Source organism: Schistocerca gregaria, chromosome 9, assembly GCF_023897955.1.
Source record: "Schistocerca gregaria isolate iqSchGreg1 chromosome 9, iqSchGreg1.2, whole genome shotgun sequence".
Classification (NCBI taxonomy): Eukaryota; Metazoa; Arthropoda; class Insecta; order Orthoptera; family Acrididae; genus Schistocerca; species Schistocerca gregaria.
This window is the reverse complement of record NC_064928.1, coordinates 155059007-155081211: the sequence shown is the minus strand read 5'-3', so window position 1 is coordinate 155081211 and position 22205 is coordinate 155059007. Positions and strand designations below refer to the sequence as shown.

The following is a 22205-nucleotide window of genomic DNA, read 5'->3' as shown; positions in this document are numbered from 1 at the left end:
AGGATAAGCTGGTCCATAGCTCTTGCAACTGGTCCTCGATAACCTGGAAAATGGCACTGGGCCAGAGCTGATAACTGGCCGGTTGCACACATTTTCTATCGGGGACAGATCTGGGGTTGGACGAGCATTGTTCAAAAATGGTTCAAATGGCTCTAAGCACCATAGGACTTAACATCTGAGGTCATCAGTCGCCTTAAACCTAACCAACCTAAGAACATGACACACCTCCATGCCCGAGGCAGGATTCGAACTTGCGAGCGTAGCAGCCTCGTGGTTCCGGACTGAGGCGCCTAGAACAGCCCGACGACAGGAACCGGCAGACGAGCATTGTTCTGTTGAAAAATAACTCCATGGTACTGTCGCATGAGAGGTAACACACGAAGGCGCAGTGTTTCCGTGACGTGGCGGTGTGCCTTCAGAGTTCGCTCAGTCAGTATCACCGTTGACCTGACGTCATACCGATTCCTCCCCACATCAGATGCCAAGAGTAACTCCACAGTGCTTTTCCAAGACATTAGAAGATTGGAACCAGTCGTGAGGTCGCAGCCATACTCGCCGATGATGGCCATTCGAAATAGGGCACAATCGCGTTTCATCGCTGAACATAAATACGACGCTGCTCATCAATTGTCCGTATTTCCAGGACACCACTCCAAATACAGCCGCTTCCGTTGTGGTGTTAACGGCAGCCCACGGATACCCTAGACCAGCTACCGGTAGTCACCGACCAATGGTGAGGGATGACACCGAATGTTTCAGGGAGTGTATTACTTGTTCCCGCAGGCAGGCGCAGATACGAAACTGTTGGTGCGAGCCTCCCTTGTATGGTGGTCAGACGTGGTCGACTGGAGCCTTCACGAAAAGTGTGCTTGCGCTAATTTTGGAATCCACTCCAACACCGGGCCACTGCCACAATCGAATGCCCCCAAAATCTGGATATTCCGCGATTCGACCAGATGGCTAAATGGAGACACACACTACAGAGCTCCATCCAAACTCTGTCAGGTGCTGATAACGCTGTCTCACACGAGTGCGCGGCTTCTTCCTTTCCTTCACAGCGATCAAAATCTGACGCTGTTCACGCTTCTCATACGCCACAACAGGCCTGGTAATAACACTAAACTGAAACACGCCATTGCACATTGGTGGCCGTTCTAGCAGTTGAATTGCATCTCTGACCATATATTAAAAAAAAACTCCACTGGTGTGTACGTAGCCTACTCTTACTCTTACTTACTCTTACTCTCCTGGCCCCACAAACCGTAGCCAGTTTTCGGCCTCATGAAGTAGCCTCTTCCACAGTATTCTTACCTTGCTTCCAGTACCTGGAGATCTTTGGAAACCTGGTCTCTCCGTCTCATTTTCGGCCTGCATAGAGGTCTTCGTCCTTCCGGTTTATTCTCTGAGACTTCTCTCAGTAAAGGTACCTGCACTCTTGTATAGACGTAGCCGGCTCATCTTAGTCTTCTGGTCTTGGCTTCCACAAGTACATCTGCTTTATTGTATAGCTCCCTGAGTTCTCTCTCTCTCTCTCTCTCTCTCTCTGTGTGTGTGTGAGTGTGTGTGTGTGTGTGTGTGTGTGTGTGTGGTTTGAGGTTTTCGGGCGCTAAACAGCGTGGTCACCAGCGCCCAAACGAATAGAAACAGGAACTCATGCGGTTAAGGGGCGAAGACGGACAGCGAACAAGGTGAACGGCTAAAAGACACAGACCTGACGCAGTTCCAAATCCTCACATACAGAGTCAAAACAAGAGGAGAAGAAACACACTAAAAAAGGAAAGGAAACACAAGGAAAAGAGAACAGAAATCGCTGGCGGACCTCTTACCTAAAACCTGGGCGAGGCAGTCACCCAGTAGCACATTAAAATCCTCTCCCTAAAATCCGAGGCAACAAATTGGACAGGACACAAAACCGCAAGACCTTAACCACAGTCGTGGCGTCGTCTTGCAAAATAGAGCGTAAATCTGGTGGCAAGGAAACCACCGCCCTCTGGTCAGAGAATAAAAGACAGTCAAGTAAAACGTGGCGGACAGTAATCTGGACGCCGCAAGCACTGCAGACTGGGAGGTCCTCCCGCCGGAGTAAAAAACCGTGCGTTGAGGGACTGTGCCCGATGCGGAGGCGAGTGAGGAGAACCTCATCCCGCCTGCATGACTGGTGGGACGTACGCCATGGCCGCGTGGTGGCCTTGACCAGACGAAGCTTATTTTCACCGACTGCCAGCCACTCCTCTTCCCATTGACGCATATTACGAAAACACAAAAGGGAGGTAACAGCATGGAGGGGGACGGCACATTCAACAACGTGAGGGAGGGAACATTTTGGCAGCTACATCCGCCAGTTCGTTTCCCCTAATACCCACGTGCCCCGGCACCCAGCAGAAGGAAACCTCCTTCCCCTGCCGTCTGTGTGTATATGTATATGTAGGTGTACAAAATTACATTGACATCCGATCACGTTTTCTGGCCGCTTTACCTTTCCTGTAAGGGACTGTGATATTTTGCACCAAACTGATTCAAAAATGGTTCAAATGGCTCTAAGCACTGTGGGACTTCTGAGGTCATCAGTCCCCTAGACTTAGAACTACTTAACCTAACTGACATAAGAACATCACACACATCCATGTCCGAGGACAGGATTCGAACATGCGACCGTAGGAGCATCGCGGTTCCGGACTGAAGCGCCTAGATCCGCTCGGCCACAACGGCCAGATACCGAACTGATTAACACAAGTCTTCTGCTTAACGCACTTGCATGCCCTTCTTAAATAAAGTACGAGTTGTTCGGCGTAAACATATGCAGTTACCGTCGGTGTCCGTTATTGGGGTGTTGTAAAAGTCAACAACCCTACTGTGGAAGCAATTCGGAGAGGGCTCTTAATGCATGGCGGCCCGTGCGAGTCGTGCCAGAAATAGCACGCAGCGGCATCTGTGGCGTAACGCCTGGGCACGCGTCACTCATCGAGATGAGCCTGGCTTCGCCCACACGGAAACTTTTACTGTCTCTCTCCACAGCCGCCAGTCCCAATTCATCTCTTTCCCCGCAAAGACTTACTTCTACTTACAAGGAAATGCATAGCCGACAGGCACGACGCAACAGCATGCAGATAAAGGCATGTAGACGAGCCTAGGGTGGGGGAACAAAGCCCGACAGCTCTACCACCGCTTGGCCCTCTAACCCAAGAATGGAGGTGGCCACAAGTGTATCCGAGAGGAACGAGAAGAGTCATTCAAAGGTGAATAATGCGCTGTGATCCGGCGCTATGCTGTCTGGAGACAGCAAGGTATTGCTGAGCCTCACAGTTTAGATTCACTTAGAATGAAATTTTCACTCTGCAGAGTCTAACAATATCACCACATGCAAAGTAGGTTAGAAATCAGATTAATAATGTTGCTCATGCAGCATATGTTCGCTTTATCGGGCAAGAACAAAGTTATTGACTTTGGATGGTATCGTCAGAATGGAAATAATGAATTCACTGTAAAAAAAAAAGTCATTAATTTTGGCACTTATCTTGAATGTATGCCCACGTAGATTTCGTCCAAGTTGTTATGGCTCATCTTGTTGATTCTAGGCTGATTACACTTCGACTGCTAGAAAAATGGTTCAAATGGCTCTGAGCACTATGGGACTCAACTTCTGAGGTCATTAGTCTCCTAGAACTTAGAACTACTTAAACCTAACCAACCTAAGGACATCACACACATCCATGCCCTAGCCAGGATTCGAACCTGCGACCGAAGCGGTCTCGCGGTTCCAGACTGCAGCGCCAGAACCGCACGGCCACTTCGGCCGGCGACTGCTAGAAGGTCCAGACCTGTATTTTAACGATATTTGAAGACCTTACAAATGCGATTTTCAGGAAATTCTTAATGATCAAACAATCCCAGATCGGAACAATGGTATGTAAATTCACATATACTTCTTCTTAATTTTCACATCATCAAGAAAACAGTTTTTTTGTCAATCTCCATATATTTAATTTCCACTTTAACCAAACACAAGACTTGACTGTTCTTTTACAAAGCGAAATAACAACTTAACTTCTGCAAAGTCAAACAAAGACTGCTCTGTGCGCATTCACGCCAAAACGCTTATAAGTAAGTCAAAGATTATGACAGTCTCACAGAAATGAATACACACAAGAACCATATCAGTGTAATATATCGATACATCGGAGTACCTATACATTAATAAAACCAAGTGTGAATATTGTCACAAAAATATGTCAGTTACTTCGCAGAAAAGTAGTACGATATTACTGGTATCGAGAACTGGGGTTGGAGTGGTGTAATGGTCACATAAATAAAGAAACACTACAAGAGGAGTGTGCGCTGATATGATACTTGCCCGCGAAAAGCAAATGTCCCGCGTTCGAGCCTCAGTTCAGCACATTTTTTCTCCCAGGAAGTTTCAGATGCGCGTGTATTTATAGACTTTAGTGTACGAAGTGTAGTTATTAAACAAAGGGACTGCTGCTGCCACACAGACGAAGTACGCATGCGCCAAAGATGGACGACCAATAGTGAACTCTTCTCAGTTGAATGCGGCATCTTTGGTATCTGTAGAGAAATCTCTGCGGTCGTGGCCTTCGTTACTGTAAGAGTTGTTATTTTGTTTTGCCGGAAAAATAATAAGTGTAGTAATGGAGCAACGAATTGTCGTGAAGTTTCACTGCAAGTTAGGAAAACTGCTGTTGAAACCTGTTACTAAAAGAAGTGCATGGCGAAGACTGTTTATCACGCATGCGGGTTTTTGCGTGATTCAAGCGTTTCCAAGACGGCAGAATACCCGTTGAAGATGAGTCATGGCTGGGACGCCCTTCGACGTCAGAAACGGATGAAAACATCGGAATAATAGGTAATCTGCTTCGATGTGACCGTCGGTTGAGTATTAGATCGACTACTGAAACTGTAGGAATCGAAAAAGAATGCGTAAGGAAACTTTTACATAATCAATTTAACAAAAGAAAAGTGTGTGCTAAACTGGTGCCGAAAATTCTCACGAAGGGACTAAAAGAAGCTTGTAAAAATGTTTTTACTGACACTTTAAATATCACTGAAAATGATCTTGATTTCTTCGAAAGAATGATGAGATGTGACGAATCTTGATTTTTCACTTATGATCCACAAACTAAGGCCCGATCTATGCATTGGTAGATCCCAACACCGACATTCTGAGTTCTTCGAAAGAATGATGAGATGTGACGAATCTTGATTTTTCACTTATGATCCAGAAACTAAGGGCCGATCTATGCACTGGAAGATCCCAACACCGAGACCGGGAAAAGCTGGAAGGAGAAAATCAAGTTTCAAAGCGATGATGATTTTTTTTCGGCGTTCTTCGAACTTCGTATCTTCATTGCATTGCTGAAGATCAAAGTGTCTATCAACATTACGACCCTGAGGTTCTTCCTCAACTCCGCAACAAAACAAGAAAAAAAAGAACCACCCGAATTGTGGAAGAGCATATCATGGGTTCTGCATCAACACAACGCACCGGTTCATACCGTATTGTCATTTAAGAGATTTCTAGGGAAATACAGCATCGCGTTGATAGACCACCTACCTTATTCAACTGGGTCACCGCCTTGTGTCTTTCATCTACTCCCCAAGGTCAAATCTGTGTTAAAAGGAATAAGATTTAGGTCCCTTGATGCAATGAAGGAAATAGCGGCACTCGTCATCAAGGAGGTCACAGAGAAAGATTTCTAGGATTGTTTCCATCAGTGGAAAATTCGCATGGAGTGTTGTAGGGACAGAGTAGCGAAGCATAGTGAGGTTAAAAATAACTAAATACTTATGTCTTTGAAATTGGAAGTAGTCCCGTGATTTTATAGCTACATGTCCTATGTAGACACTGTGAGCAAAATACGTTGTGAATAGGATTAATGGTAAAGAATTAATAAATAAAATCATCGTACATGATGCTGAAATTTTACTGCTTCAACAGCGTATATTTAGTAGGCGATCAACATCTTTTTCCTTCTATCATTTATTGTGGGAGAGTCAGCGAGAAGAAGTTTAGAAAAGGTTTGAAATTTTGTGAAAGGCTTTTGCAAGTCACTAAGTGCTCTCATTCTGTAACACTGTACGAATATATTCTGAATGTTTGGACACTGCGAGCTACGCTGCATGCAAATATACTCCTGGAAATGGAAAAAAGAACACATTGACGCCGGTGTGTCAGACCCACCATACTTGCTCCGGACACTGCGAGAGGGCTGTCCAAGCAATGATCACACGCACGGCACAGCGGACACACCAGGAACCGCGGTGTTGGCCGTCGAATGGCGCTAGCTGCGCAGCATTTGTGCACCACCGCCGTCAGTGTCAGCCAGTTTGCCGTGGCATACGGAGCTCCATCGCAGTCTTTAACACTGGTAGCATGCCGCGACAGCGTGGAAGTGAACCGTATGTGCAGTTGACGGACTTTTAGCGTGGGCGTATAGTGGGCATGCGGGAGGCCGGGTGGACGTACCGCCGAATTGCTCAACACGTGGGGCGTGAGGTCTCCACAGTACATCGATGTTGTCGCCAGTGGTCGGCGGAAGGTGCACGTGCCCGTCGACCTAGGACCGGACCGCAGCGACGCACGGATGCACGCCAAGACCGTAGGACCCTACGCAGTGCCGTAGGGGACCGCACCGCCACTTCCCAGCAAATTAGGTGGTGGTGGTTAGTGTTTAACGTCCCGTCGACAACTAGGTCATTAGAGACGGAGCGCAAGCTCGGGTTAGGGAAGGATTTGGAAGGAAATCCGCCGTGCCCTTTCAAAGGAACCATCCCGGCATTTGCCTGAAACGATTTAGGGAAATCACGGAAAACCTAAATCAGGATGGCTGGAGACGGGATTGAACCGTCGTCCTCCCGAATGCGAGTCCAGTGTGCTAACCACTGCGCCACCTCGCTCGGTGCAAATTAGGGACACTGTTGCTCCTGGGGTATCGGCGAGGACCATTCGCAACCGTCTCCATGAAGCTGGGCTACGGTCCCCCACACCGTTAGGCCGTCTTCCGCTCACGCCCCAACATCGTGCAGCCCGCCTCCAGTGGTGTCGCGACAGGCGTGAATGGAGGGACGAATGGAGACGTGTCGTCTTCAGCGATGAGAGTCGCTTCTGCCTTGGTGCCAGTGATGGTCGTATGCGTGTTTGGCGCCGTACAGGTGAGCGCCACAATCAGGACTGCATACGACCGAGGCACACAGGGCCAACACCCGGCATCATGGTGTGGGGAGCGATCTCCTACACTGGCCGTACACCTCTGGTGATCGTCGAGGGGACACTGAATAGTGCACGGTATATCCAAACCGTCATCGAACCCATCGTTCTACCATTCCTAGACCGGCAAGGGAACTTGCTGTTCCAACAGGACAATGCACGTCCGCATGTATCCCGTGCCACCCAACGTGCTCTAGAAGGTGTAAGTCAACTACCCTGGCCAGCAGGATCTCCGGATCTGTCCCCCATTGAGCATGTTTGGGACTGGATGAAGCGTCGTCTCACGCGGTCTGCACGTCCAGCACGAACGCTGGTCCAACTGAGGCGCCAGGTGGAAATGGCATGGCAAGCCGTTCCGCAGGACTACATGCAGCATCTCTAGATCGTCTCCATGGGAGAATAGCAGCCTGCATTGCTGCGAAAGGTGGATATACACTGTACTAGTGCCGACATTGTGCATGCTCTGTTGCCTGTGTCTATGTGCCTGTGGTTCTGTCAGTGTGATCATGTGATGTATCTGACCCCAGGAATGTGTCAATAAAGTTTCCCCTTCCTGGGACAATGAATTCATGGTGTTCTTATTTCAATTTCCAGGAGTGTATATACACAGCGTAGGACTATTTAATTGTCTTATTATGTTAAACACTTAACATCGGATTTTACTTGTTAATGAAAAGACGACAGAATTTTAAATTTTTAGATACTGAAATAGTGAAAATCACAGTATTGTTACCGCGTGACCGCTACGGTCGCAGGTTCGAATGTGTGTGATGTCCTTAGGTTAGTTAGGTTTAAGTAGTTCTAAGTTCTAGTGGACTGATGACCTCAGTAGTTAAGTCTCATAGTGCTCAGAGCCATTTGAACCATTTTTGAACAGTTTTGTTGCCCCTGGAAGCCGTTAGGTGGGCAACATGCAAATGGTACTGCGAACCACGAAGGCGAACCAAGGACTTGAATGGTCAGTACTCGAGGATACGACAGGTACCATCATTCGAAACATAGAAATGCAGTAAGCATGGATTCTAAAATGCATACCTTAACAGCTATGAACACTTGATCAATAGAGCAGATGTGGTTCACACTGTTGAAGAGGAACAAGTACTCATAGCTCACCAGACACGCATTTTAGTCCATGTTTACTGCAGCTTTTTGCTTTGAATGATGTTTCTTATCATATTCCTGAATACTGACTACTCCTCCTGGGACTCTATGTGTATTCAGCCTGTCATACAAGTATACACATTTCAGCTGCCCCTACCGATTCGTTTTATGCAACCGCACATGACTGAACAATGTTACTGGCCAGTTCACTCTGCAGATGTGAAGCACATTGTCAAAATGTCGCAGAATAACTGGCAAAGTATACGAAGACCAATTGTACAATTTTTTATGAAACTATTTTAATGTGGCGAGTCATAGTTTAGTTTTTCCATTTTGATATCTCCTGTTAATTTCGTTCTTTCCGAAGGTGAAACACACTACACACAGCAACGTTTCTGAATATTTTATGAAAGTACTGTAAACGATATAAACTTACAGACACGTATAGAACCTGTATGACGGCACTGCTAATTACAGAAGCAAACAGTAGAGACACTTGGATAGCAATGGCAGAAGTGATGAATATTAAATATCCTAAACTTACAGGGATATCCAAAACCAGTATGATTACACCAATAGTTACACAAAGAAAGATTGGAAACACTTGCATAAATATGTCAGAAGTAAGGTATGTATTGGTCCAAAAATACTGTGTAACTCTTGGTCAGTCCTCACTTGTATTTTTTGCAGTGTGATTTCCTTTGATAACAGTCGCCCAAAGCTCTGAGAGTGAACATATATCTACTACATGGCTTTCGCCTGTCTGGATACCGTTCCTGTTGTAGACGTTGTGCGGGTTGCGTAAAACTCCATCGGTAGGAGCATCCGCGTCACCTTACATACAGGGTGTCTCACCGAACTCTGCCAGCTCAAATATCTCTGGAACAACAATAGATATTCAACGTACTGTATTCTGTTACTTAAGAAGTACAGCAGTGCTCTACCAAAACTACAGTTGGATAATTTTTGTACACTACACAAGTGGTGTAGTAAATTATAGGATTACCGGTAGTATTGGTACCATTGGCAGGGAAAGAATTATAGATGTATGTGTGAGAGGGAAACTAGGAACCAGCGACTTCTCTTTGTCTGCACTTTTTTTTTGCTTGTTTTGCACATATTTTGTGGTACGTTCCTATGGGACCAAAGTGCTGAAGTCATCGGTCTCTAGGCTTACACACTACGTAATCTAACCTTAACTTACGCTAAGGACAACACACGCACCCGTGCCCGAGGAAGGACTCGAGCTTCCGACGGGGAGAGCCGCGCGAATCGTGGCAAGGCCGTTTAGACCACACGGCTACCCCGCGCGGCGTTTTGTACATAATTAGAAGTGCACATCACTCTGTGTTAGTCCATTATGTATTTTAATTTTATATCCTTAGCGAATATAAATTCCATGTTATAACTATCAGAAAATTAGTCGATCGCGTCACTTCTGCGCTTTTATTTAACCAAAACAATTACTTTTGATGCTAATACAGTTTACATGCAGAATCAAGTATGTCGTTATTTTATACTGAACAGAACGTTCTTTGTAATGATAAAAGGCAGACGTTTCTCGTTATTATTGATAAACGTGAAAGTCGTTTATGGATAACAGATATATGTTTTATATAAGCTTGACGATGTACTGAAGCAGCGTTTGATATATCCTGTTTTGCTTTTTTTTTAATTTTACATTTTCATTGAGAAAACTGAGTTTCCTAGCGCTATCTAATAACACTGTATATATTTTTTTAATTTTTACTATCACATTTCCGTATTTCGTGTTACAAATCTACAGTTCCCGAAGAAAACCTGAATTAAACATCGACAACTTCAATTTTGCTATAAATACTGTTTATTTTCAAGTAACAGACAGGAGCATAAGTATGTAGAACAAAATAGTTCCGTAAGTTACCTGGCCTTTTATATATCCTCACTCACTTTCGAGAGGGATCTCTGCTTTCGGCTTTTAGAGGCATCTAGTAAGACACTGATCGCATAGGTAGGAAAGCTCGATAGGTACGCAATACACTTAAACATAGAAGTAATGCGTGTACGACCTTACCTGACCAAAGCCACTAGAAGAACTACTGTAGTCTACGCTTACTTACGATAGTCTACGGTAGTTTTACAACTCCATTAAGAAATCGCCGAGCTACTCACGTATCCGGAACTCCATTAACAGTCCACAGTGGGGCACCGTATCAAGTATTTCATCTACATGGATACTGGAATGAAATTTTCACTCTGCAGCGGAGTGCGAGCTGATATGAAATTATCTGGCAGATTAAAATTGTGTGCCTTTCGCGGGCAAGTGCTCTATCATCTGAGCTACCCACGCGTGACTCACGACCCTTCCTCACAGCAATTCTGCCATTACCTCGTCTCCTACATTCCGAACTTTACAGAAGCTCTTCTGCGAACACTCGTCCGCAAAAGGCAAAGGTCCCGAGTTCGAGTCTCGGTCCGGCACTCAGTTTTAATGTGCCAGAAAGTTTTACATGGATACTCTCCGAATCATACTTACGTGCCTGATTTAGGTTTCTCGTGATTGCCCTAAATCACTCCAGGCAAATGCTGGGATGGTTCCTTTGAAAGGGCATGGCTGGCTTTCTTCCCCATCCTTTCCTAATCCGATGAGACCGATGACCTCGCTGTTTGCTCTCTTCCCGCAACCCAACCCCTTACGTGCCTGGCAGAGGGTTTATCGAACCACCTTCACAATAATACTCCATTATTCCACTCTCCAACAGCAGGCAGAAAAAACGAATACCTATATCTTTCCGTGCGAGTTGTGATTTCCCTTATTTTATTATGATGATCGTTTCTCCCAACGTAGGTCAGTGTCAACAAAATATTTTCGAGTTCGGAGGAGAGAGTTGGCGATTGAAACTTCTTGAGAAGATACCGCCGCAAGGGAGAACGCCTTTGTTTCAGTTGTGTGCACCCTAAATCCTGCATCATGTCCGTGACGCTGTCTTCCCTATTTCGCTATAATGAAAAATGTGCTGCTCTTCTTTTGTTTTTGATATTTGGAAATCTAGAAATATGGAATCTGCCTGCTGCCTTCCATACATTGTTTGCATGTCGACATGCCCAACGGTTGTGTGTATAACAGGATATGCCGCGGATCCTCTGTTATGCATTCAACCTCGTGTACTCGCTCTCCTTTCTAAGCTGGTATAGTCATCTTGCACCCGGAAACAGACCCAGTGGGCCAGAGGCTGGGAAGGCGAGTCTCCGAGCGTAGAGAGACGTGGCGATTAGTTCAGAGACGACGCCGTAGGACGCACTGGGTGTTGCTGTCTGGTGCGTGGCCGGCCGCGGTGGTCTAGCAGTTCTAGGCGCTCAGTCCGGAACCGCGCGGCAGCTACGGTAGCAGATTCGAATACTGCCTCGGGCATGGATGTGTGTGATGTGCTTAGGTTAGTTAGGTTTAAGTGGTTCTAAGTTCTAGGGGACTGATGACCACAGATGTTAAGTCCCATAGTGCTCGGAGCCATTTGAACCATTTTTTGTCTGGTGCGTGGAACTATGTTTGTGAGCGTCCCCAGAGTTGGAGCCGTGTAGTGAGTGCGCCGTGCCGGGCGTTTTGTGTTGCAGAAGGGCCTTGTGGGTAGCAGCAGAGGGGCGAGCGGCGGCAGTGGCGACGGCGACGGCGGCGGAATATGCACAAGCTAACTAAGGGCCTCAAGAAGACCAAGAAGAAGAAGAAGGGCAAGAAGAAGGGCCGCGAGGAGGAACTCTTCGACGCCGCCGAGCTCGAGGAGTACCGCCGAACCCACCAGCAGCAGCAGCAGCAGGAGGACGGCGCTCGGGATCAGGAGGACCAGGTGCGTCCGTGTGGCCGACTGCGGCACGCCGCGGCTCACACACCCGTACTGATGGCCAGTGTCGTGGTCAGGGGGTGGGCAGTAGTTCTACAGCGTTTCAGTAATACGTAAAGGCATGGCGCGTCATCGTAGCGGAGAGAAAACACTGTAGGTGTTCCACAGGGTTCAATAATGAGTCCAATACTGCCCTCGCACTCTGTTAACGATCTTTCTTCATAATTATTGCGTACCGTTTAGCAGAGGAGGGGCGGGCGGTTACTAGCTGTATAGAACAACATCGGACTCTTTAGATAAAAGTATTTTTATACTGAGCATTGATACAATGCAGGATGTCCCAGTAGGAATAGTAATATTCTGAGATATGACAGGCCCACTCAGTTGAAGCAAAAGACTTCCGTCGACATACACTGATAAGGCAAAATATAATATTACGACCACTGCCCAAATACTATACGACATTGACTGCCGCCTGGTGGTGTTGCAGGCACGTGACGCGGTAGCAAAAATATGTTAGTGGAGCAGACACGGATAGGGGATCACCCTAGTGAAGATGTGGGCTGCAAAAGGTGAACTACATTGACATAAGCGACTTCGACAAGGGGCAGATTATTATTATGCGGAGTCTCTGAACGAGTGTCTCTTGAATGGAGCAGCTGGCCGAATGTTCACGTCCTGTTGTCGTGAGCGTCTATGGAAAGAAGTAGGACAGCGAGACTACCAATAGCCGCTGAATGGTTGGACATCCACGACTCTTCACAGAAGTTGAGGTTCGGAAGCTTCTCTGCTCTGCAAAGTGGGATACGTGGTGATCTGTGACATCTCTGCCGAAAGAGCACAATGATGGTGCGCGCAAAAGTTTTCGGAGAAAACGTTCATCGTAGTCTGTTGAACATGCAACTCCTAGCAGACCACCCCTACGTGATCACATACAGACCGAACGATATCGTCAATCACGATTGCAGTGGGTATGCGACCATCGGGATTCGACCGTCGACCAATACAAAAGTGTCTACTTTTGGGGTGAATCACATTTTTGCTACACTACATCGATAGGCGTCTACACAAACGCCATCATCGATGTGAACGGCGGCTCAAAACGTATAGCGCGCCCGGGACGTAGGTTGGCGGGAGCAGTATTAGACGATGGGTGACTTTCTCGTGCACTTGCATGGGACCTGTGGCAGTAATCGAAGACATCTTGACAGCTGCGAGCCACCTGCATAGCTTCATGCTCGATGTCTTCCCCGACGGCGCTGTCAGCTTTCAGCAGTATAATTGTCCGTATTTCAGAGCCAGAACCGGGCTACAATGGTTTGAGGAGAATTATAGTGAACTCACGTTGAAATCAGCGACTTGTTAGGAACGCGAATCACTTAACCTGCGCGTAGACATCTGACATCTGACGCCACGTACCTTCCAGACCTACCAACAAACTGTCGGATCCTTGATACGCAGTGATGTTTTTCGTTCCAAAGACGGACAAATAAGCTATTAAACAGGTGGTCACAATTTCTTGGTGCATAAGTCTATGGCTTTTCTGTACCGTTTCCGACAACAAATTTAATGTATGTTGGAACAGATGGCTTTTGACACAACTGCTTTGAATTGTACCTATCAAACAGAATATAGAAAGAAGTAATGAATAATGCAAACAATGTTTGGAAGATAGAAAATTTTAGTTACTGGGGAGAAATCGCAAAGTGAATACCAAAGTGTGCTAGTTTGGGTCCACTACTGTTCCTATTGCAGAAAGAGCACAAAAAAGATGAAAGTAACGGCCTAGGCTAATAGAATAAAACGTCAAAGACGCTGGATGCGTACGACACGTTCGTGCACACCTCTAGTCCATAAACAAATATACATTGAATGTGTTCTGTGTCAGAAACAATTTGGATAGACAGTAATTCCAAATGAAGCTTTTTGCTTCAAATGAGCGTTTCTGTGTATCCCCGAGTGTTTACCATCCCTGCTGGGACGCTCTGAATGATTACTAAAGTCAAACTCATGTTTCCTCGTTGACACTGTAGAGTCCAGTAGCACAAGAGTCAAGGAACAGGATGTTGTTTTGTGGCCGGTATCCTTTTTCTCCAACACAGCTGGACACATGATTCTTTATTTACTTAAACAGATAGTTGCTACTTAACTTTAACACCGTCCATTTGTTGTGGTACAAGTTCTTTAATGTTACTCCACGTTGGCCTCACTTCTGGAGAAGTACAAGTCTCATTATGCGATGTATGACAGAGGCCGACTTGGAGTGCGAGTTGGTGCGTCAGTTATTGAGACTGAGCTCTCCAGTAAGCGGTGGCGATCTAAATACTTATGGTCGAGAGGACGTTGGCAGCGTGTTGCTTGCGAGAGTGTCTTTGGCCTCTCTCCCGATAGGCCCACTTGATCCAGCGCCTACCATCGATTTTCATCCTACGTCTTTGCCGACTGCTGTGCTGGCAACAGCTGCCTCCAGGACAGAAACAGATATATGTATTTTTTAAACAGTTAAAAGATTATTTTGATTTATTCTGTTAAAAATGTAACCCTTACCTTTATCATTTGCTTGTTTTTGTGGTCTTCAGTCCTGAGACTAGTTTGATGCAGCTTTCTACGCTACTTTATTCTGTGCAAGCTTCTTCACCTCCCAGTACCTACTGCAGCCTACATCCTTGTGAAATTGCTTAGTGTATTCATCTCTTGGTCTCCCTCTACGATTTTTACCCTCCACGCTGCCCTACAATACTAAATTGGTGTTCCCTTGATGCCTCAGAACATGTCCTACCAACCGATCCCTTCTTCTAGTCAAGTTGTGCTTCAGACTTCTCTTTTCCCCAATCCTATTGCGTACTTCCTCATTAGTTATGTGATCTACCCATCTAATCTTCAGCATTCTCCTTTAGCACCACATCTTAAAAGCTTCTATTCTCTTCTTGTCCAAGCTATTTATTGTCCATGTTTCACTTCCATACATGGTTACACTCCATACAAATACTTTCAGAAACGACTTCCTGACACTTAAACCTATACTCGAAGTTAACAAATTTCTATTCTTCAGAAACGCCTTCCTTGTCATTGCCTGTCTACATTTTATATCCTCTCTACCTCGACCATCATCAGTTATTTTGCTCCCCAAATAGCAAAACTCCTTTACAACTTTAAGTGCCTCACTTCCTAATCTAATTCCCTCTGCATCACCCAACTTAATTCGACTACATTCCAATATCCTCATTTTGCTTTTGTTGATGTTCATCTTATATACTCCTTTCAAGACACTATCCATTCCGTTCAACTGCTCTTCCAAGTCCGTTGCTGTCTCTGACAGAATTACAATGTCATCGGCGAACCTCAAAGTTTTTATTTCTTCTCCTTGGATTTTAATACCTACTCCAAATTTTTCTTTTGTTTCCTGGCTCAATATACAGATTGAATAACATCGGAGATAGGCTACAACCCTGTCTCACTCCCTTCCCAACCACTGCTTCCCATTCATACCCCTCGACTCTTATAACCGCCATCTGGTTTCTGTACAAATTGTAAATAGCCTTTGGCTCCCTGTATTTTACCCCTCCCACCTTCAGAATTTGAAAGAGAGTATTCCAGTCAACAATGTCAAAAGTCTACAAATGTTAGAAACGTAGGTTTGCCTTTCCTTAATCTTTCTTCTCAGATAAGTCGTAAGGTCAGTATTGCCTCTCGTGTTCCAACATTTATACGGAATCCAAACTGATCTTCCCCGAGGTCGACTTCTACCAGTTTTTCCACTCGTCTGTAAAGAATTCGAGTTAGTATTTTGCAGCTGTGACTTATTAAACTGATACTTCGGTAATTTTATCATTTGTCAACACCTGCTTTCATTGGGATTGGAATTGTTATATTCTTCTTGAACTCTGAGGGTATTTCGCCTGTCTCATACATCTTGCTGACCAGACGGTAGAGTTTTGTCAGGACTGGCTCTCCCAAGGCTGTCATTAGTTCTGATGGAATGTTGTCTACTCCAGGGGCCTTGTTTCGACTCAGGTCTTTCAGTGTTCTGTCAAACTCTCCACGCAGTATCATATGTCCCATTTCATTTTCATCTACATCCTCTTCCATTTCCATAATATTGTCCTCTAGTACATCGCCCTTGTATAGACCCTCTATATACTCCTTCCACCTTTCTGCTTTCCGTTCATTGCTTAGAACTGGGATTCCATTCATACAAATGGTTCTCTTTTCTCCAAAGGTCTCTTCAATTTTCCTGTAGGCAGTATCTATCTTACTCATAGTGAGATAAGCCTCTACATCCTTACATTTGTCCTCTAGCCATCCCTGCTGAGCCATTTTGCACTTCCTGTCGATCTCATTTTTGAGACGTTTGTATTCCATTTTGCCTGCTTCATTTACTGTATTTTTATATTTTCTCCTTTCATCAGCTAAATTCAATATTTCTTCTGTTATTCAAGGGTTTCTATTGGCCCTTGTCTCTTTACCTGTGTAATCCTCTGCTGCCTTCACTATTTCATCCCTCAAAGCTACCCATTCTTCTTCTACTGTATTTCTTTCCCCCATTCCTGTAAATTGTTCCCTTATGGTCTCCTCTGTACAACCTCTGGTTCTTTCAGTTTATCAAGATCCCATCTCCTTAAATTCCCACCTTTTTGCAGTTTCTTCAATTTTATTTTACAGTTCATAACCAATAGATTGTGGTCAGAATCCACATCGGCACCTGGAAACCTTTTAGTATCTCAAGGGTTCTTTCATGTATACAACCTTCTTTCATGATTCTTTAACCAAGTGGTAGCTGTGATTAAGTTATGCTCTGTGCAAAATTCTACCAGGCGGCTTCCTCTTTCATTTCTTAGCCGCAATCCATATTTACCTACTATGTTTTCTTCTCTCCCTTTTCCTACTCTCGAATTCCAGTCACTCATGACTATTAAATTTTCGTCTCCCTTCATTACCTGAATAATTTCTTTTATCTCATCATACATTTCATTAATCTCTTCATCGTCTTCAGAGCTAATTGGCATATAAACTTGTACTACTGTAGTAGGCGTGGGCTTCGTGTCTATCTTGGCCACAATAATGTGTTCACTATGCTGTTTGTAATAGCTTACCCGCATTCCTATTTTGCTATTCATTATTAAACCTACTCGTGCATTACCCCTATTTGATTTTGTATTTATAACCCTGTATTCAACTGACCAAAAGTCTTGTTCCTCTTGCCACCGAACTTCACTATTTCCCACTATATCTAATTTTAGTCTGTCCATTTCCATTTTTAAATTTTCTAACCTACCTGCCCGATTAAGGGATCTGACATTCCACGCTCCGATCCGTAGAACGCCAGTTTTCTTTCTTCTGATAACGACGTCCTCTTGAGTAGCTCCCTCCCGGAGATCCAAATGGGGGACTATTTTACCTCCGGAATACTTTTCCCAAGAGGATGCCATCATGATTTAATCATACAGTAAAGCTGCATGCCCTCGGGAAAAATTACGGCTGTAGTTTCCTCTTGCTTTCAGCCACTAAAAAGGAAATAGAAGAAATGAGAAGATGACAGGGTGAGATTGAATGTACATGTTCACAATAAACAAATTTGTCCCAGTCATAAAATACTGTTATCAGTCTAAGTTTTGTATGATAGGAATCGCTATATACTACCACAGTTTTGGAGACTTATCCGCGTGATCCGCCGTATCTGAAGCCTGAAACAAAACTAGCTGTAACCTAATCCATTAAACAATTAAGAAAGTTTTAAAATTCAGAAATTAATATTTAGACACTGAAAATCAATAAAAATGATTAAGAAATAACATACCTAGCAGCAATCTTATCCGTACCCAAACAAGTAATTGGCAAAAGTCAACCGTAGGAATTGTCAAATAACTTCCCAAACTGTGGCTACAAAGATACTGCCTCTTGTCACAAAATTACCACCGGGAATTCATGCAGTGTATAAAAATAAAGCCACTACATAACATCAGTAGGAAGTCACGCACTGGACCAGAGTTAAACTAAGAAACGACCCTGCACTGCAGAAAGCGCAAATTAGCTTTAGAAGGAAGGCCAGCGTTGGTCGTGATTTTGATGGTTTATTGACAGCAAAATCGATTTTCAATCCCAAAATGGTCATCTTCAGTGCTGTAGTGTACAAATTAAAACTCATAGGCAGTGGTGTCAAGTTATTATGAGTAACCAAAGCTATGAAACGATCACAACAACTCAATGTGTTGACACCAGTGCCTATGAGTTTTAATTTGTACACTACAGCACTGAAATTGATCATTATGTGATTTAAAATCGATATTGCTGTCAATAAACCATCAAAATTATGGTCAACGCTGACCTTCCTTATAATTCTATGCTCGTTGGGCACACAGCACTCTATGGAGTCGCCAATCAAGCAAATCAGCTTTCAACCCGATATGGAGAACTATGCGAAAACACCTACATTCGGGGCTAACACTTACCAAGCGCTGGTACAATGCCCCTGTGTAACCCGTGCGGCTACTGGAAGCGGAATGCAGTAATGGTGCAGGTCGCATTCGTGGTACACGCGGTGAAGGAGGCGATAAACACGGCATCGAGGGTAACTAAGAAACAACCACGTATGAAAGCCGAAAAAATGCAGAAGAAATATAGGTAATAGCCTGAAGTCCAATACTCTCGGGTATTACCTACATTTTTTCTGCATTTTTTTCGGCTTTCGTACTTGCTTGTATCTTAGTTCCCCTCCATGCCACGTCACGCGTCACATAGTTTTATGAAAGCTTAATTTCGTTTTGAAATGTTCTTTTATCATTCAGCATATTGACTGATATCTGTATATCTAATGTTCTAATCACTGTCCACATCATAGGTGGAGACCTGCTGAAGTTGGGTGTTATCTGTTATTACTTTTGAGCAACTGAGATATATTCCCATGATGAACCATGATTGTAGTTTTCATTTTTGATACAACAAGGTTATATTCTCTTTCCCTCACATGTAGTTTATACCCTACTCATAGAACAGATTAATATCAGATTGAATTACGTAGTCTGAAAGAGAGTATCAATTGAAGTTTCGTTGGGGGAGGGTACAGAATGGCGGTCTTCAGGCTGGTCTCACTCTTGAGAGATCTCACTAGGGCAATGTCGGGTGGCCAATGTCGGGTGGTCATAGTTGGCAGTGGTGATACGTTCAGTCTGGCAGTCGTGGCTGGCCACAGTAGTTGGGTGGGTAGGTACGCGCAAAGGCAGACCACCTGACGGGAGGGAAGTAAACATGTGGGCGGGGCGACAGAGGGGAGAGGGGAGAGGGGGGAGTTGGCCTGCCGGCCTCGTACTGGTGCTGGTGACGGCAGCTGAGGTGGTGGTGGTGGTGTGCGCAGGGCGCCGAAGCGGACGAGTGGCGCCAGTTCAAGGCGCTGACCGCCGGCGTCGACACCGTCCTCCGCAAGACCCAGGACGATCTCGACCGCATCCGCTCCACCAGCTACTTCCAGCGCAAGAAGCCCGAGTCCGAGGCCAAGGAGAAGGACAAGGGCGAGGACGAACGGCCGTCCAAGAAGCCTGAGGCCGGCGCCAAGAAGTGGGTCGGCTTCGAGGAAGGTAAGAACGGCTCTCTTGGCAGGGGCGTCTTTGTTATCTGCCTACGACTCGCCAATAGCACAGATTCCTCTAAAAAGGTTACTGGCACCTGGGATTGATCACTGGTAGGGCTGCTGCCTCCGAGCTCCTGCTCTCGTCCCAAGCTCCCTTTGGGCATTCACCTCTTAGTCTGTTCTGCTCTCAGCACTGTTGGGACATCCTCCTCTTGTCCCACTAATATGATTAATTGGGTGTCACCTCCAAATAGATCCCGCGTCCGGCCATCCTGATTTAGGTTTTCCGTGATTTCCCTAAATCACTCCAGGCAAATGCCGCGATGGTTCCTTTGAAAGGGCACGGCCGGCTTCCTTCTCTATCTCTCCCTAATCCGATGAGACCGATGACTTCGCTGTTTGGTCTCTTCCCCCAAACCAACCGACCAACCAACCAACCTCCAAGTAGAGACAGGGGCCCTCATCATCATGACAGTTAATGATGACTGTATGCTGTTAATGATCAGAAATGATAATAACAAAATGATAGTGATATATTTGAGTAATGCAACAACGTCGATTATGGGATGATACTGACAAGTTACTGACAGTGTAGTGATGCTGACAATGTGATAAGGTTGCCAATTGGATGAAGGTGACAATGAGACAGTTGTGATTAAGCTGATAGTGTGATGAATATAACAATGTGATGAATCTGACAATATGATGAATCTGATAATGTGATGAAGCTGAAAATGTGATGAAGCCGACCATATGATGAAGATGATGATGTGATGAAACTGACAATACAATGAATCTGGCAATATGATGAAGATGAAAACGTAATGAAGCTCACAATGAGATGAAGCTGATAGCAGGATAATGCTGTGATAGCTGATGGCAGGCTGATTATGATGACAGGATGATGACAGGATGATAGTGATGACAGGATGCTTCTGATGAAGAGATTATCCTGAAAGCAGGATAGTGCTGATGATAGGATGATGCTGATGGCAGGACGATTCTGATGACAGGATGATTCATATTGATGGTGGATGATGATAACTTTCAGAGAATGATAGAATCATATTGATGGTGGATGGTGATAAGTGTCAGAAAATGTTGATCAGACGATAATGATCTTAAGTTCGTTTTCTCGTGAAGCTTCATATATGTCATTCTAGTTGGTTCAACTTGGCCAGTCCGGGTGAGAGGTGTTAACTGTCAACTTTTTTCACTTTTTGATTGACACCATAGCCACATTGTATTTATAACATAAGTTTCGCCAGATGACTTTGAGAGAAATCATAACCCTATATTCACACTGAAAAATGCCACATTTCATGGTTGTGACAGTGATGGACTACATGTAAATATAATTCCCTTTTGGTGATGCTAATGATCATTCTGATGATTGCTAGTAATAAGGATGTAAAGATGATGAGTCCATGCTTATTGTGTGATTTGGATTTCTCAGTTGTAGGTTAATTCTGAGAAAAGACTCTGGAAATTATAAACATGTTTGGAAAACTGATTTGTTCTTGTGGACTTTTACAGGAAATCATATACCTATGATGCTTTGAGTGTTACTATGTAATGAAGATGGCGCTGAGTGTATAGTGATGATGAAATTTTGATGATGATTTGATGATGATGATGGTGGTGATGAGACTACAAAGAAGTAGTAATAATGATAGCAAAAATGATCATAAATATTCTGAAGGCGATAAACGATGACAGTTAAATATTAGTAAGGGAACAGCAGGGGGGCCTATCAGGTCCTTCAAGGAGACAATTGTGGTTACAAGAATCTGAATTCTATATAATGATAGCATTACTTTTCTTCTCTATCCTTACAACTATAAGAATTCAGGGCTGAAGTACTTGTATAATGCTGAAACAGCACCTCAAAGGCTAAATATCACTTGCTTAATGGTTGCTTCCTGGTTGCTCACAGGAGAAGTGTAAGTTTAAAGTTCATGCTCAGGGTTTTACTAATACATTTAACTGAATCTTAAAACAGATGCCACAGCCATATCATTTCAAGTTGAACCATGAAATAACCGAAAGTCTACCCCCCGTTTCTCTGAATTCACTCATCTGTGCAACTATTTGAAGAGGGTGGCTGCAGTGAGTACACGTAAGTCATAATATAAAGTGTGATGTACATATGCAGACCGAAACGATAAATGAAAATTCGAATCAAGGCTGGAACTCAAACATGGGCCTCGTGCTCCCTAGGCAGATGCACTAACCACTACGCCATCCTCGCACAGTGGCTTTGTCCCAGTGCACGGCCTACTCTAGCACTCTTTCCTCCTCAACCCAAATTCCCATTCACACCTTAGTACAAAGCTATTTCTCCTAAACTCAAACGACATTGCAAAGGCTCTCCAACTGTTATGTAATAACACCTCAGCATCGAACGAACAGGAGCATGCTGCCAGAAAACCAGGTATAAGTGTTTTTAACCAAATGAACCGGTTCCAGAGACCTTTTCAAATCTCATATGTAGGTAATCTGT

At 44.6% G+C, this 22205-nt stretch overlaps 1 protein-coding gene across 1 annotated transcript in view; it reads left to right on the top strand.

Annotated features, from left to right (window-relative positions):
• Positions 1-22205, top strand: part of LOC126291470 (uncharacterized) — a 323747-nt gene that overhangs the window by 36992 nt on the left and 264550 nt on the right. Inside the window, exons 2-3 of the mRNA XM_049984981.1 lie at positions 11915-12144; positions 19490-19709. Coding sequence (XP_049840938.1) covers positions 11980-12144; positions 19490-19709 — 385 coding nt within the window. The 5' untranslated portion in view covers positions 11915-11979. The remainder of the gene's footprint in view (positions 1-11914; positions 12145-19489; positions 19710-22205) is intronic.